Below are 17,844 nucleotides of genomic sequence, written 5' to 3'. Positions count from 1 at the left end.
ACCCTTCCCATGTATTGTAGTGCCTCCTCGTTCGTCCCGAGGTCTCTTGCCGCATAGAAGCATTCATAATGAGACGCAAAAGCGTCTGCTATCTCCTGTTCGGTACACACCAGGTCGCCATCTAACCGTCTAATCTGTTCCACCCATCTCGCTGCCCTTTCCTTCCTGCTTAACCAAGCTAGGGGCTTACCCGATTTGTCGCCCACATCGTATAGACGATGGAGGGTTGCCAGTGCTTGTGTCCGAGCTTCGTTCGAGACAATCTCTCTATATTCCCGCTGCTTGTCTAGCAAGTTTCTTAGAACACCCTCTTCCTTGCGTGTCTGATATTCCTCTTCTAAGTGTAATATTTTGGCTTCCAAATCCGCTATCGCTGCCTGTTGTTTCTTACGTTCTTCCCTTAATCTACTCTGTGCCCTATCCCGCAGAACCGGTTTCATTGCCTCCCAAAAGGTTATCCCGGAGTCAACCGTGCCTTCGTTCTCTGCCACGTATACTTTAACGTCAGCCCTAAGTCCTCTTATGATCTCTGGCTTCTGGAGATCCCATGCTGCCAGGCGCCATTCTGAACCTCTCTTCCTTCTGTCTGCCCCTACCTTTGCATACAGTGGTGAGTGATCTGAGATTCCCCTCGCTTTATACGTCACCTCGTCCCCCGCCGTGAGGAATTGTCTAGCTATGAAAATGTAATCCAGTCTTGAGAATACTCTATGTGCCCCGGAGTAGAAGGAGTATGCCTCTCGGGTAGGGTGTCGCCATCGCCATATATCTGTGAGGCCCAGGTTGGCCATGTGTTGTGACAGCGCTGTTCTCGCCCCTCCCCTACGTGTTGGCCCTGTGCGATCTAGCTCCTCCGACATAACGTCGTTAAAGTCTCCCCCCACTATTTGTATTGTGTCTGCCGTTTTCTAGGAGGATGGAGGCAATCGCCTTGTGTGTGCGCGCCTGAAGTTTCGGTGGAGATTACTGTGTATGTTTGCCTCCTCCACACCCCCTGCACTCCTGCATATGTGCCCTGCGGGTCACTCCATTTATGAGTTGTGTTAAACGGAAATGCTTTGTTTATCAATATAGCTACTCATCTTGAGTCTTGCGTATACCCCGCATGAGCCAGGACCGCATACCTCCCTCTCGCTATAAATGTACATTTTTCACCTCTCAGGTGTGTCTCCTGCAGGAGGACAAAATCCGGCGCCACCCTCTTGATATATGTGTTCACTAGTCCCCTCTTTATTCTGGATCCCAGGCCGTTTACATTCCATGTGAGGATTGATACCCCCCTGCCTTCCTGCCGTGGTTCAGTTAGTGCACCTGCCATAGTGTAGAGTGGTTCCCATGTTCTGTTGGCGTCTGAGATAGGTGCCAGTAGTGGTGCTGCAACTCGTCTGATTGTGGCTGTTCCCCCCCCGCCTCCCCCCCCACCCCAACTTGTAGAACTTTTCCCCCCCTCCCCACCTCCCTCCCCTTCCAGACTCATCCCCACAGAGGACCGAGCTTTCAGTAGGAGTCGGTCTGTCGCCCGCCCTCTCCCGCCCACTATTCAGTTATGACTCACTGTTCCCGCCTCGGCAGGATATGGTATAACAGTGTAGCCGGGTTGTACTCCCAGGCGTAACTTCAATCAAACTGCGAAACTTGAAGAAGACTTAAAACTGTCTACAGATTCCCAAAAAATAAGAACGAAAGAATAAAAGAAAACAAAGGGGTGGTGACAACTTGCGTGCTGCCGTTCGTCCCGGCCGACGTCTCATCTGGTCCACTGCAACAGTGTTCAAGAGTGAGAGTCTTGTGTAGCTGTTTCTGTCCCACTATTCTTGTCGGAGTTCTCGTGCTCCATGTCGCGTATCACAGTCACTAAGGGGTGAACGGAGCTCTGAGGATCGTCCATTTCATCTTCCTCAGCTTCCGAGTCTCTAAGTTCTGCCTCTTCTTCGCCTTCACCTTCTGAGCAAGTCTGTTTTTGCGCCCCCCGTAGTAGTGGGTCTGCTGTGCCAGAGGCCCCGGGTGACTCCGATCTCCCCCTCCTACCTCCCGCCGCTGCGCGTGCTCGATAGGGGGTTCCCGTGGTACGAGAGTATGTCCTTCTGGATTTCCGTCGTTGCTGTTTCGGCAGGCCCCATTGTGTCTTTTCTCTCACTGTTCTCTCCAGTTCCTCGCGACCTGCTGCTTCCCTGCCATTGAAGATCGGTCTCTCCTCGAGCCACTGCCAGGCCTCCTCCGGGTGGTTAAAGAAGATAGCTTTTTCCTTATAGATGACTTTAAGTTTTGCCGGGAAGAGCAACATGTAGGTGATATTCATGGATCTGAGTTTAGTTTTTACCTTATCAAAGGACCGTCTCTGCTTCTGTACCTCTTGACTATAGTCCGGGAAGATCATGATATTGGCATTTTCCAGCCGAATGTCACCTAGCTTTCTTGCTTCCCGTAGTATCAAGTCTCTGTCAGCAAAGTTGAGGAAACGTGCGATCACCGGCCTTGGTCTCGCGCCCTCCGGAGGTTTCGCCAGCAGTGCTCTGTGGGCTCTTTCAATTACAAAGCATGTCGAGAATTGTGCCCCTGGGAAGGTTTCCTTGAGCCATGTGTGCAGGAACACCGCCATGCTGTTCCCCTAAATTCCTTCTCTAAATCCTACAAATCGTAGGTTGTTGTGACGTGCCCTGTTTTCGGCATCTTCAACTTTCCATAACAGCTGTCTGTGTGATGCTTGGAGTTCTGCCATGTCTTTCCGGATCGTTGTGATCGAGTCCTCAGCTTCCCCGATGCGTGATTCCGTCTCCGTTACTCTGGCGGAGAGGTTCCTGAAATCCTGGCGCAGGAGGGTGACCTCGGATCCCACTTCGCCGATTTTCACTTCCAGTGCCGCTCGTGATTCTTGAATGTCTGTTCTTGACGCCTGGATTGCTGCGAGCAGTGTTCCTGCGTCTATGTGCCCTTCTGACGTTGGGTCCAGGTTCCCCTTGGCCTGCCGTGGTGCTGCGAAATTGTCCATAGGACCCTGTTTCGGTGGTCTGGGCAGCGGATCTTTTTTCCCCATGTTCGCTGTTGTGGATCAGTGTCACCATCCTGCAGCCGTGCGTGTCTCACACTGTTAGTGCCGTCGTGGAGATCCCCTGTCTGGTCCCCCCGGCCCCGGGGTGTGCCCGGTGTGTCCTCCGGTTTCCTGTCCCTGAGTGTGCCTTTCTCTGCCCGAGCTCGTCGATATCCCCAAGCGTGCTCTTGCTGCTGCCGCCGTAGACCCAGTCGGCTCTGTCTGTTACAGGTCTGATTGCCCCGCAGGTACTTGTTAAGAGGTTGTGTTGCCTTGTGCCGCTCTTCAATGGTCGCTTCCGTGCCCGCCGCTCTCCCGCTGTTCGTGGATCCCGACCATTAGATGTCTGTGCTCCAGCGACTGCCTCTTGAGGATGTGTGGTGGCGCGGCGACGTCCCAATAGGTCCCCCGTGCAGTGGTCCCGAGTACGTCCCCCCCCGTGGATCTGCTGGAATCCAGGGCCGCTACCCAATTATTTGATGCATGTGCCCCTCACTAGGGAGCCTGACTTCTGGCCAGTTAAGCCGTCCACAGTATGCGGCGTGTGCTCTGTCCCTTTCGTTGTGGCCTCTATGGGTGGGTGGGGAGGACCCCCCGGGCCCTCGCCTTCTCACTCAGTGACCACCGCTCACTGCGTCTCCCACCCTGGTGTTGCCGTCTCCAGGTCCCGTCTGACCTTGTGTCCAGGGTCTAACAGTGTCGGTTGGAAGGCGCTACTGTTGTCCACCTCCTTCCGCCTCCACTTGCTCTCTCAATAGTGGCGGTTATGTGTGTGGGGGCCGGCGATGCGTCGCCTCGGCCCCGGCTGCTCTGGGTCGCGCTGTATTCAGTCCGGCCAGACCCTCCCTTCACGTGTGCCTGGTTATCGGCGGAGCGCCACGGCCGCCATCTTCGTGTAGTGTTTGCCTGGGCTGCCGTGGGGGGCTCCTCACCCACTTTCGCTGGTATTTTAAGGGTCTAGTCGGGTGTCTCTCACCGTTAATGCAGTATCTGTACCTCAGTTTGCCACTTCCAGGGTCTCCCCCTCCGTTTATCGCCGCCACTGGGTCAGTCCGCCATCTTGGTACAGTATTCCCGGATGCCGGCGCTCGATGAGGGGGTCTGCGCGCCTCTGGGGATCTTCAATCCTGCACGATTTACCCCCAATGGTCGCCCCAGGCGCTCCGCTTACTGGTATCCGGCTCCGTGTCTTCAGTTGATGCCTCTAGTATCCTCCGGTCTGCCGAGTCAGGTCGCCAGGTCAGTCCGCCATCTTGTGTGAATGCCTCCGGGCTCCGGTGCCTTGCCGTGTCGGGGGATCGCCGTGTCTCTGTGCCGCGTCACTTTTTCTCTATGCCACCGGTCTGCTACTGCCCAGGATTATACGTTCATGCCTTTCTTCCCACTCTCCTCAGCTTCTCGAACGCCGTTCTCACCCCGTGGCCGCCATATTGCCTCACTAGGTCTCCTTACAGCCGCCGGCCAAACTCCCGTTTTCAGGCTCCGAGGTCGCTGCAACCTCCGTCCGCCCTGCACCGTCGTCTCCAGGCAGTCTGCTACACGTTTCCCGTTAAGTTGGTACACCGTGGCAGTATTGGAAGTCGGATATTGTTCTAGTCGGCCGGGAGCTCCCGGGCTACACGTCTAGCACGGCATGCTGTTGGCCACGCCCCAGCGATGTTCCATGGAAAAGGGCACTATCGCTGGAATATTCATCGCCATGGCGCTAAACGTTGTTAATACAACGCTAGCCTGGCGAAATATTACAGTGCTAGTAAATAATGCGGTATGCAAGGTCAGCGATAATTATCGCTGCCTGTTGTAAATATGCCCCAAGGTTTTACATGAATCCACCTCCCATGTTAAGTATGCCTTAGTCAGGAATTTAACAGATGTTAAATTGCTGCGTTACGGCATACTTAGCGCGATTAAAATAATCGCTTCCCCGTGTTGTAAATATGGTAAAGCTGCCTTCGCGATATTTACTCATGTTGTTTCCACAGACACGCCTACTTTGCAACTCATTAGCGATGCAAAGGTAGGCGTGCTGGAAACGGGAGCAAAATCAGCAAACACGCGATAGCGTGTCTTTGCTGATAAGGCGATAAAATGATCACCACTTTTCAGCCGAAAACCGCCGCAAAAGCGGCGAGAATTTTATATCACCGCCTTGTTAATATCCCCCCAAATGTAGGAGGAGAATACGAGCGAAAGTTTTTGGAGTTGGTAATAAGGTACATATTGAAATGGTGTAGTGTATAGTTAGTGGTAAGTCTTACCCTGCCTTATGCTGACTGCTTAAATTGTGAAAGAGAAGACTTTCTCCATAAGGTCTGAGAAGAACAGATGTTTTTAAGTGATTAAAAAGAACATAGGTGTTTAACCCCTCCTACACTTGTGACGGAACCGTTCCGTCATGCCCCTCGGGTGGGCTGTGCTGGTGACGGAACGGTTCCGTCACGGCCCGCTCGCCGCGCCTGCGCGGCGCGAATTCCGTGCCTGCACTGAGCGTTCTATTGAGCGGGCGGGGCCGTGACGGAACCGTTCCGTCACCAGCACAGCTCACCCGAGGGCCGTGACGGAGCGGTTCCGTCACAAGCGCGGGAGCGCCGTGCGGCCCCCCTGCCCCTTAGCACTGCGGCGGAATAGCCGCCGCAGTGAAAGGGTTAAGTGATGGAGGGACCTGCCATTGACAAGGAACTTGACTCAACTGATGTGGAACCTGGACTGAAAGATTTGAGGAAAATTGATCCAGGAGCACTGAGAAATAATTAAAGATCAACTTGGCAATATTGGGTATGTTACTCTGAAAGGGCAACACTAGGCGAAGAGATCAGTCAGTGTCTACGTTACTAGAGTAAACGTGTGGGTAAGGAAAATTAAAGGGCTACGTGCAGTATGAGTATGTGGGGAAGTAAAGTTTGGTGTAAGAACTAATAAGATCAAACACATGACGAGCAAGATACAGTGTTCAAAGAGGCAGAGGATGATATGGTGGAGGCGAAGGTCGATAAAAATACAAATTAAATGCGTGGGAAAAGTCCAACATTAGCATGAATTATGGAGAAAAATTTACTATGTGGGGATTCCAGAGGCAAGTGTCTGTGGCAGAGGTCATTAAAGTGGTAGTAGAAGCAAAGCAATTAATGAGCCTGAGGTGAAAATTCTGGAGGGGCTATTCCCTTTTTTAGCAGTGTGATATCACTGCACTTCACATTCTACGTCAAAACAACCACCCACCAAACTCCAGAGTGACCTCTGTATCCAGCACAGCCACCACCCAACTCCAACACCGTGGTTACGCCAGCCCTCCTGCAGTGACCATGTGACTGGCCCAAGTGGAGTACAGAACCCCAGCCACTAAAGCACATTCATCCCACCAACTCCTGCAGAGACCGCCAAACTTACAGAGACAACAGTGAAGATGGTGTTAACAATTCCAGCTCCAATGGTGGCGTACGCCGGCTGCTCCACGCCGGCCTTGCTGAATATGCTGGTGGAATAATAAAATATCTGTGGGAAGACAATAAAAAAGGCTTGGCTTGTAAAATAACTATTGGAAGTAATTCACCAGTTAAATAACCGAATATTTATTTCCCTGTTAGACTTTGGAGTTCCATCTCTGGATCTGACCATCTCTCCCATAATTAAGTTGATCACTCCCCTTGCCTTTTCTACCCTTTCTGGATTCTATTTCTTGGATTCCCATCTTTTAGGAGATAGCACGCTAACACGCACCCACACTAACACACTAACACACACACGTGTCCCTCTTTCTGCAACATTTCTGTTTCAACTTCTTAGGGTGTAGGCACCATATTATTGTTTCATGGCTAAAGACATTAAAGTATAAGCTATTTTAATTAGTAAATCAAATTCCTCAATTCCTTGTCTCTTCCCTGCACCCCCTTTGTGCACCCCAAGACTACCAATTCACCCTAAACGTCTTGTATGCTGAGCCACATCACAATGTGACACCGACTTAGACATCCTTAGATGTCAGACATAGCTTAGGCAATGTCAAAGCAGGCATGGATTCTCTAAAATGAATCTTCAAGATGGAAGGTAGAAGTAATTAATTTATTAAATGTACCCACCCAATATTAATCTTTCAAATCTGTTTATGTATAATTCATCTATTAACCCAACACAAATCTGAGAACACCGTCTGGCATAAGTCACCAAGTACAGGCAAATGGCAATCCGTTTGTTCCAAATGGGCTGAAGCAATAAATACAATTACTTGATTCCAACCTAAGAGTAATCTATTAATTTCAACTCGAGTGTGCAGTACAAATGTCAGCCCAAGCCTAGTTTAGTAAATCCGACTTGACGAATCCACTGCGCCATCCCAAATGACAGCAAATTAGTAAATCCATAAACCTAAGCCACGTGTCGTTCATATAAACATACTCGAGCATTGTCCAGGAAATTTAACCGGAACAATCAATAAAACAAAACCCAAAAGGATAAGCAGCAATGAACCCATTCCATTGAACCCAACCAACCGAGGTGTAATCCATTAAACCCTAGGCGAGAGGAGACAATACATTAAGGGCCTCATTTATGAGAAATGACGCATCGCTGCGTGAAAGAAGCGATACGTCACTTCTCAGTGCACACTCCTTGCAACATGATTGGTGGGTCATATTTATAATATGACGCATCATGTCGCAAGGAGTTACAGATATGTCAGTATTTCTGACGTATCTGTAGGCGCAAAAGTGGCGCATTGCTGGAGTGTGTCACAAAAGTGACGCAACTCCTGCAATGTGTACTTTCACATGGGGTAAGTCCCATGTTGTTAGTGCCTGCATCAGTCTTGCGCCATGCCATTTGACGCATTAGCGGCCAAGAAATGACTCCGTGAAATCTTATAGATTTCACTGCGTCACTTCCATGACCCTTTCTTGCATCAATACGCCCCCCTTGCATACATTTTACCTGGTGCAGGTATAATGTGGCGCAGGGGTTTACAAAGTGACGCATCTACCTAGATGCGTCACTTTGTAAATATGGCGCAACAAGGAGCTTTTTTACGCCACTGTTCCATCACAAAAAGTGACGCACTGGCAGCGTAAAAGTGACGCACGGCCTCATAAATGAGGCCCTAAATCTTTTGATACGTACCCAAGAGTAATGTATTAAACCAACATGAGTTGTCAATGACATCAAACTAAGAGTAGGCTAAAAAGTCAATTGTAATCTATTAAATACAAACAAATAGTAATATGTGACCAATTACTAGGATAAGACAAACCAAAATCGACTAAATCCAACCAATTAGTAAACCATTAAATTAAAACCAAAACAGGTCCATTAGACCCAACACATAAATTCAAACCTTTGAATACATTCAAGAATGGTGTATTAAATCTAATTCTCATAGAAGCCGCATATTCCAATCAAAACCAGGTCCAAGGAATGAATGCGCTCCACCTCGAGACATCAAATACACTCAACAGAAGAGGAGACCAATGAATAAAAATCAAAACTAGTCAATATAATCCAAAATATGCAAATGCCAAGAAATCCAACAGAAATCACCCACTAACTCCTACCAAAACGTAATACATTTGACCCAACACAAACGTCATTCATAGATCCAGGCTACAGAAGCCAATCCTAGAGTTCTTGCTCACAGGCCCTTTCCTCTCGGCATTACACTTCTCAAACGTTACTCACAGCATTGATGCCGGAGAGCTGCTGGGAAAGTTGCAGGATGATGGCCATGATGATTGGCTGTCGATAGGCCTTGGAGCGGAACAGCTCTAAGATGGACACTTTGGCCTCCATGTCCATCCGCCGCTTCTCCTCCTTCATCTCCGTCAGGTCCTCGGACACATCGTCCTTTCCAGTCAGGAGTTTCAAGTCTGTGGAGTAAAATCAGAACTGGTCTGTTTCCTTTCTAGAGATAGAACTGTACCCCCCTCTCTTCATCTCTCCTTATGCACAGAGGGGCTTATTTGAAGTGTGGCTCAATGGTTAGAGCGGCAGACCCTGATGCAGAGGTCTGGCCCGGACCAGGGTTCAATTCCCGCCTCGGCAGGTCTTGGGCTCAATTTCCCCGGACCTGATAATTCTCGCCTCGGTGCCTATTCTAATCATGGGTCCCACTCTGCAACTCTGGGCAATACCTTGCTTAAACTCCATACCGGCCCCAACAGCACTAGGATGCCTGGCTTCACCTTGGGGGTGCCCAGGAGTGGGCACTTCACAGGGAAAGGGGTGGAGTGGTGTGGCTCACTGGTTAGAGGCACTGGTTAGAGGCAGCAGACCCGGGAGCAGAAGTCGGCCCGGGACCAGGGTTCAATTCCTGACGCGGCAGGGTCGTGGACTTGGGTCAGCGGACTCGATAATTCTCGCTTCGGTGCTTACTCTAATCAGGGGTTCCACTCGGCAACTCTGGGCATCAGCTGGCCTAATCTCCACAACGGCCCCATCAATTCCGGGGATGCCTGGCTCCACCTTGGGGACTCCCAGCAGGGACCATCCCACAGGGAAAGCCAGGACGGGTTCCCCAGAGTTATACAGCGCCAGGAAACCTACGGACGGGTAGCAGTGCGCTTTACAAGCTCAAATACATTTACAAAGGCCAGGAAGGGTTCCACAGCGGTATGTGTACAGCGCCTTGAGACCCTTTCGGGGGTGATACGTGCGCTATATAAGCACTACATTTACATTTACATTTACATTTACAAGCCCATTGCGCGGCTGGTGCGCCACTTTTAACATGGGAAAAAGTGACGTACCAGCGGCGTAAGGGGCTTTTAACTGCATGCGCGCTAGCGGTTTTCCCGCTGTGCGCTGTGTTTTTGTAAATATCGCGTTACATGACGAGCTCAGCTCGTCATGAGCGTGCGAGCGGCGTAACTCATGACGAGCTGAGCTCGTCATGAGCGCGGAAGGGGTTAAATAAGCCCCAGAGTTTTCAGCAATCTGAACCATTAGCCGGCGGGACCCGCTCCACTCCATCTCCCAAACTGTACAAATCTTCTGTTTGCAGGATTTTCTGTTCCTGAAACAGTGACCATGTCTATGGAGATTTAACCATTCCAAGGCCCCAAATACCCCATCACATAACATGAAGGAACAGTTTTCCACCTTAGCTGCCACTTAAGTGTGGCTCAAGCTGCAGACCTGAAGGAAGATGTCCTTCCAAATAAAGGACCATTCTACCGGTTCTATGTGACCTGATTAGATAAGATTATTCACTACTTTGCCTCTTTTAAAAAACATTTTTTTTTCCTAGTCAGATATGTTAAATGCATATACATTCAGATTAGAAACACAGTTTAAGAGAAGAAAACAGAGTTCAACTTTCAGGGATTTGGTCTAAAGTACAGACAATTACATAGTTCAGCATGATTACACCAAATAGCGAATGATAAACATTGATTTGATCAACAATCTAGTTTAAAGGATCCCAGTTAAAACCTACCCAGGTTTGATCAAGTTTTTTAAGGGAGTAGAAACTTCTAGCTTTGCCAAAGCCGGTTCAGACTCATAAATTTGAGGTTGCAAAGCCCACAACTCAGCTGGCTTTGGAGGGGAAGAAGAAACTCATGACCTAGCAATACAGAGCCGACCACAGACTATTATTATTGAAAGCAAACGTTTGATACCCCAATCATGTTCCAGCTTAACTCCCATCCGTATCTCTTTAGGAGATAGTTGGGCTTCAAAACCTAAGTCAGATGATATTAGCTTGGTCACAACATCCCAAAATTCCTGTAAAGAGAGACACGCTACTTTGCCTCATGTAAACAAACACATGGTGGAGATTACAATCTGCTCTCGAATTATGGGAAGCGCATAGAAGCTTTTAAAAACAATTTTGAATGTGTTCTTCCTTTCACAGGTAATACCAGTTGGTGGCCGCCTTTGCAAGGGTTGGAGTTGTGAGTTTTCTCTTCACATTTCAGAGTTGCTTAATTTTTGCCAGTGGTTTCCAGTGCTCGGCACCGGCACTAAATTGTCAACACCGGCTCTTATCTTAGTCTGCCACACGGTGGCGCTGTTTGTATAATTTAGAGATGATCACAACAACAGTTTTTTGTTAATTCAAAATACATTCAAAATTACCAATACATGCCTCCCAAGCCATTCTTATAGCTGTGGGGGCCTGAATAGTCTGAATTATCACACTTAGAGAAGCGTGCTGCATAGTAGTTCTGTTGGTACTGCCACTGGCAGGGGGAATGGGAGGTGCAAGCTGCAGCGGCCTCCTGACAAGGGCCCCCAACACTTATTTTTTCACAAACTAAGCACTGCATTTGACATGCTTCCCCCAAACACCCTTTCATTCAGTCACCCACTCACTTTTTTTAGCCCTCGCTTCTTCGTTGCAGATGATGTAGAGGTAGCGAGGGCTTTCTTGGCAGAAGGGGAGAAGGGTGACTTGGAGCATGGCTGGAATGACTGTCAGGCCGAGCAGCAGTGGCCAAAGCTCTGCCGTCCCCAGGAGTGATTCCAGCCCTAAAACCTATAGGAAGTAAAAAATAGGAAACTGTGTGAGCAAAGACTGTTATGGGTAGAGAGACCATGGAAGAGGGAAACATGGTGTGTGAGCCAGGTCTGTCAGCCTGAAACTTGCTGGAAAAGTAAGTATGTTGTGGTAGCCAAGTCAGGGAGGCCGGGCTTCAGCCCAGGACAGTATGAGAAAAGTAAACATTGCTGTGAGAGCCAGGCCTGTTCTCAGTCAAGGACAGTATGTAAAAGGTAAACACTGTTTGTGCATCAGTCAGGCCTCAAGACAGCACAGGACACATTTATGTGAGAGCCAGGCCCGCTCTCAGCCCAAGACTGTATTGAACAAGCATTTGCAATGCAATAGGACTCGAATTTATGCCAGACCTATTGCATTGCATACAGGAGTGCGGTCGGGTCAGGGCAGGGGGGCGAGAAGGCACGGACAGCTGGGGCAAGGGGGAGGAGGCAGCACAGAACCTTATCAAAATAAATAGTGCTCACTATCTAAATAACACACACCGTACAACACTCGAAGTAAAGGGGCCAGTAGCCATGGAAGGATACAAATGACAACACTGCCGTCATAAGGAGGGGCTAACAAGCCTAAAGACCAATCAGAAGGCAGCATTTAGGTATGACAAAGACACAAACCAATGAAAAAGTTGGGTGGGAGAGGGAGTGGGACTTCTCTCCCGTACTCAACTACCCCAGATCAACGAGCCCTGAGCAGCGCTTGCGCACTGGCTCAGGGCTCGACCTAAAAAGTAAACAAAGTGTACAAGCCAGGTCAGGCCTCGGACCAACATTGTGTGGAACTAGCATTGGCTATGTCAATGTTTTTTTGGCCATGTTGTACAGCAGTGCCGCTGAGTGGGACAACACACAGAGGGGCCGAGGGGGAAGCAAAAACACAGAAAGGGACGAGAGGTTGGAGAGGGCAAGCAACAACATGGAACTGGATCAGGGAGTGGGAAGGGCAAGCAATAACACAGAGTTGGAACGGTGAGTGCGTGAGGGGAGAAGGCCAGAAGGGAGACATGCTACAAGCATACGCGTTCTTATGGAGTGCTACAACTAAAAAATAAAAAGTAGCCTGGACCCAAAAGCATGAGTAGAGGATGGACACTCACTTGGCAAGGAAGCAGTAGTTGGGCTATGCTCCCAGGGTGGAACAAACACGTGAAAGGGAAGTGAAGCTGGCACGCACTGACCAAGGAGAAGCAAAGAAATGAAAGTGATGATGAAGCCAACCAGTGGTTAGCAATGGGTGGGCTCTAAACTAACAAAATGTCTTGCAAGCGACAGCGCATGCACAGTCTCAGGCGAGATCTAAAAAGTAAACATGGTGTGTGAGTGAGCCACCTCAGTCCTCATCCCAATTCTGTATTGAAAAAGTAAACATGCTGAGTGAGCCAGGTCAGGCATCAGTCTGGGACAGTATGGAAAAAGTAAATATAGTGTGTGAGCCAGGTTAAGCCTCCACCCAGGACTGTATGGAAAAAGTAAACATGGTGAGTGGGCTAAGTCAGGCATCAGTCCGGGACAGTATGGAAAAAGTAAATATAGTGTGTGAGCCAGGTTAAGCCTCAATCCAGGACTGTATGGAAAAAGTAAACACGATGTGTGAGCTAGGTCAGGCTTCAGGCCAGGACAGTATGCAAAAAGTAAACACGATGTGTGAGTCAAGTCATCATAAATTTAAATTCCTTCAAAAAGGTTTGTGAGCCAGGTCAGTCCTAAACCCTGGACTCCGCAGAAAAGCAGTTGTGTTGTGATGAACCCAGAACTTACCGAACAGTGACAGTCAGAAGTAATGCCGTAGTAGTAACATCAGTGGAATGGGAGTGTGGTGCAGCGTTGCATGTGTTCTGCATGTTTAACACCTTCGGTGCTCATGACGACTTCCGGAGTCACGGTAGGCGTGTGCTCATGACGGACGGGAGCTGTCAGAACGTTGCCGCTCCACCCACACGCTATTAATTCCCCACCTGTGCGGGCGAATTAATCAGTGGGCGGAGTTCTGACGTCTCCCGGACGTCATGAGCACACGCCTACCGTGATTTATGATGGCCAGGAGCCATCATGAGCATGGCAGCGCCACGCCCACCCCCGCCGCCAAATTCGCGCCGCGGCGAATGGGTTAAGTGACTTTGCAGCATCTATTTGTCAACAATTGTTGATGGTGATAAACAGCAGTGGTGTGGACAGACATACCTGTGCTATTAGGATGCCAATGACAATGGCTAGCTGGTGCAGGGTCCCCAGGGCCCCCCGCAGGCTAGTGGGGGCGATCTCTCCCACGTACATGGGGACCAATCCGGAGGCCAGACCTGTCAGAGGAAGGAAGGCAAAACAAGTCCTGGTTCAGTGAAATAAAGCAGGTCGTCAGCACTTAATTTGCTATTTCTGATAATGGCCAGCTCTTTTCTCTTAGGGAACAGCAGGCAAAAATTCACATGATAACAAGAAGGAAGGCAAGGAAAATAGAATAGAACTTCAAATGCAGAAATCAACCAATAAATTAGGAGAAATGAAGCAAGAGATGAGAAGAGATATCTAAAAGGAAAATGAAGCTTCAAATTAAAGAGAACAATTGAGAGAACATGAGACGAGTTGGTGAGAAGAGAAAGCAGGAGCCCAATTGAAAGAGATAGAAAGTAAGACGACAAAAGACCAACAAGAAATAGAGCATGCGAGTAAGAAAATAAGACTGAGAGAGAGGGAGAACAACAGCAAGTGCATGAGAAAAGGTAAAAGCAAAAAAGAAAGCGAGGTAACCAGGTAATGAAAGACAAATGCAGCAAGGACAAAAGAGGAAAAGAGAATGCAAGAGATTAAGAGCCAGTACGGACAGAAGGAGAAACAGGTGAATGAACACAAGCAGGAAGGCCAGGGGCAAAGGCAAGAAGAAGCAGAAGAGGAGACCAGCAAGCAAGAAAAACAAGCATTGGCAACCTCAAAAGATCTCACCTTTGGGGCTCTTGACTTTGCTAATGGTTTTTAGCCAGGCTGCAAAGCATCTCTGATACTGTGCAACATGGCTAAAGTTTTAAAAACCATAAAAGCCTCTGGTACTCCATTCATGCGAAATGACATGGGCGCTTTTTTTCTTTCTAGTTATTGGTTAAATTTGAATCTCTTAACATGGGGAAAGGCGGGGGTGAAGACGCAACACGGGACGCAGAAGCAACAAGGGGTAGGGCAAGAGAAGAGGCAGAAGAAACATCCGGGTGGGGAAAGCAACAAGAAGGGTGCGGGGAAACTGTGGGGAGAAGCTGGCGGGTTCAACAACAGAAACAAACAAGCATTTGCAATGCAATAGGGCTCGCAATAGTAAAGTTTGAGGGATTATTATTGTAAATGACAAATTTTGTATTTATGTTTTTGTTTTGAAATTTTGGTAAATATTAACTTTGTCATTTACAATGCTAATAGTGTTAACTTGTGGAAATGTGACACCTATAGCATTTGTAATGCAATATGTGTTGTCTTTACATGACTTAGATGTATTAATATTAAAATTAGGACATTTTTTTACCAATATTTAATAGTTAAATTCAATAATTTGTCATATATAATGGCAATAGCTGAAACCTTAGCAAATAATTTTGTGGAAGATTATGTTAGCAGCAAATCACAATGTTTTAACAAGAACAGAAGTGAAAACATTTAACATCTTTTTATGACATTTGCAATAAAGTTTGAAACATTGACAGAAAATATGTTAACCAGTTGTTGTTGAATGGTTGCACAGATTGATGCTGTGGTGGCGCTGAGTGATGTTGTTTTGGGGACAAGTGATGCTGTGGCGTTCAGTAATGCTGTTGTAGCGCATAGTGATGTTGTGGTGCCCCTGAGAGATGCTGTAGTGGTGCTGAGTGGTGCTGTGGTGGTGCTGAGGTGTAAGTGTGCACTGCCGGCTGGTGGTGTGTGTGCCTGGTGGAGTTGAAGGGTGGAGTTGGAGGGTGTATTTGGAGTTGGAGGGTGTATTTGGAGTTGGAGGGTGTATTTGGAGGGTGTATTTGGAGGGTGGAGTAGGAGGGTGGATTTAGTGGGTGGAGTTGGAGGGTGGAGTTGTATTGGAGGGTGGAGTTGGAGGGTGGAGTTGGAGGGTGGAGTTGGAGGGTGGAGTTGTATTGGAGGGTGGAGCTGGAAAGTGGATTTGGAGTTGGAGGGTGGAGTTGGATTGGGAGGGTGGATTTGGAGGGTGGATTTGGAGGGTGGAGTTGGAGGGTGGATGTGGAGTTGGAGGGTGGATTTGGAGGGTGGATTTGGAGGGTGGATTTGGTGTTGGAGGGTGATTTGGAGTTGGAGGGTGGATTTGGAGTTGGAGGGTGGATTTGGAGTTGGAGGGTGGAGTTGAAGGGTGGATTTGGAGTTGGAGGGTGGATTTGGAGTTGGAGGGTGGATTTGGAGTTGGAGGGTGGAGTTGGAAGTTGGAATTGGAGGTTGGAGTTGGAGGGTGGAGTTGGATTTGGAGGGTGAAGTTGGAGGGTGGAGTTGGATTTGGAGGGTGGAGTTGGATTTGGAGGGTGGAGTTGGAGGGTGGAGTTGGAGGGTGGCTTTGGAGTTTGAGGGTGTGTGTGCCTGGTGAAAGCGTGCACTGACGTCTGGTGGTGTGTGTCTGCTTGGTGAAAGCGTGCACTGATGTCTGGTGGTCTGTGCTTGGTGGAAGTGTGCACTGACATCTGGTGGTGTGTGCCTGGTGAAAGCATGCACAGACGGCTGGTGGTGTTTGTGCCTGGTGAAAGCGTGCACTGATGACTGATGGTGTCTGTGCCTGGTGAAAGTGTGCACTGACGGCTGGTGCTGTGTATGCCTGGTGAAAGAGTACACAGATGGCTGGTGGTGTGTATGCCTGGTGATTGGAAATGCAATAGGTCTCGCAATAGAAAAGTTTGAGCTTTTGGTGTGGAAAATGTAAATATTTTGTGAAGTTTTTTTTTTTAAATATAAAAGTATTAATTTTGTTATTAGAAATGGCAATAGTTATGAAATTATCAAATGTTACATGTATAGCATTAGTAAAGGTACATCTTTTGTTTTCCCCTGTCTTACATGTATTGATCTTACAAATCACAATGTTTTAACAAGAACAGAAGTGAAAACATTTAACATTTTTTTTATGACATTTGTAATAAAGCTTGAAACATTGCTAGAAAATATTTGAACGAGTTGTTGTTGAATGTTTGCACAGATTGATGCTGTGGTGGCGCTGAGTGATGATGTGGTGATGCTGAGTGGTGCTGTGGTGGTGCTGAGTGATGCTGGGGTGATGCTGAGTGATGATGTGGTGATGGTGAGTGATGCTGTGGTGGTGCTGTGGTGGTGCTGTGGTGGTGCTGGGTGGTGCTGTGGTGGTTATGCGGTGGTGCTGAGTGGTGCTGTGGTGGTGCTGAGTGGTGCTGTGGTGGTGCTGTGGTGGTGCTGTGGTGGTGCTGAGTGGTGCTGTGGTGGTGATGAGTGATAATGTGGTGGTGCTGAGTGATAATGTGGTGGTGCTGAGTGGTGCTGTGGTGGTGCTGAATGATGCTGTGGTGGTGCAGAGTGGTGCTGTGGTGGTGCTGAGTGATAATGTGGTGGTGCTCAGTGATAATGTGGTGGTGCTGAGTGATAATGTGGTGGTGCTGTGGTGGTTCTGAGTGTTGGTGCTGAGTGATGTTGTGTTGGTGCTGAGTGGTGCTGTGGTGGTGCTGAGTGGTGCTGTGGTGGTGCTGAATGATAATGTGGTGGTGCTGAGTGATAATGTGGTGGTGCTGAATGGTGCTGTGGTGGTGCTGAGTGATGCTGGGGTGATGCTGAGTGATGATGTGGTGATGCCGAGTGGTGCTGTGGTGGTGCTGAGTGATGCTGTGATGGTGCTGAGTGATGCTGTAGTGGTGCTGAGTGATGCTGTGGTGGTGCAGAGTGGTGCTGTGGTGGTGCTAAGTGATAATGTGGTGGTGCTGAGTGATAATGTGGTGGTGCTATAATGTGGTGGTGCCGAGTGATGATATGGTGTTGCTGAGTGATGCTGTGGTTGTGCTGAGTGATGCTGTGGTTGTGCTGAGTGATGCTGTGGTTGTGCTGAGTGATGCTGTGGTTGCGCTGAGTGGTGCTGTGGTGGTGCTGAGTGATGCTGTGGTGGTGCTGAGTGATACTGTGGTGGTGCTGAGTGATACTCTGGTGGTGCTGAGTGATGCTGTGGTGGTGCTGGGTGGTGCTGTGGTGGTGCTGGAAAAGCGTGAGACAGGGCAAGAAAACAATGAAACAGGCAGAGAGAGCAAGTCAAAAAGAGAGAGCGGGCAGAGATAGAACGTGGAAAAGTGAGAGAGGCAAAGTAGAAAAGAGAGAGACAGCGGGACAGAAAGAGAGACGGGCAGTCA

The 17,844-nt window shown here is 48.8% G+C and overlaps 1 protein-coding gene across 1 annotated transcript in view; it reads right to left on the bottom strand.

The window, feature by feature from the left end:
* SLC2A4 (solute carrier family 2 member 4) overlaps nucleotides 1–17,844 on the bottom strand; it is a 239,908-nt gene that overhangs the window by 28,217 nt on the left and 193,847 nt on the right. The window contains exons 5-8 of the mRNA XM_078669648.1: nucleotides 13,694–13,809; nucleotides 11,330–11,492; nucleotides 8,693–8,880; nucleotides 6,416–6,520 (exon numbers count right to left, since the gene is read on the bottom strand). Of these exons, the coding sequence (XP_078525774.1) occupies nucleotides 6,416–6,520; nucleotides 8,693–8,880; nucleotides 11,330–11,492; nucleotides 13,694–13,809 (572 nt within the window). The remainder of the gene's footprint in view (nucleotides 1–6,415; nucleotides 6,521–8,692; nucleotides 8,881–11,329; nucleotides 11,493–13,693; nucleotides 13,810–17,844) is intronic.

The sequence above is a fragment of the Lissotriton helveticus genome, chromosome 12 (genome assembly GCF_964261635.1).
Source record: "Lissotriton helveticus chromosome 12, aLisHel1.1, whole genome shotgun sequence".
NCBI classification, from domain to species: Eukaryota; Metazoa; Chordata; class Amphibia; order Caudata; family Salamandridae; genus Lissotriton; species Lissotriton helveticus.
This window is presented reverse-complemented; position numbering and strand designations above follow the sequence as displayed.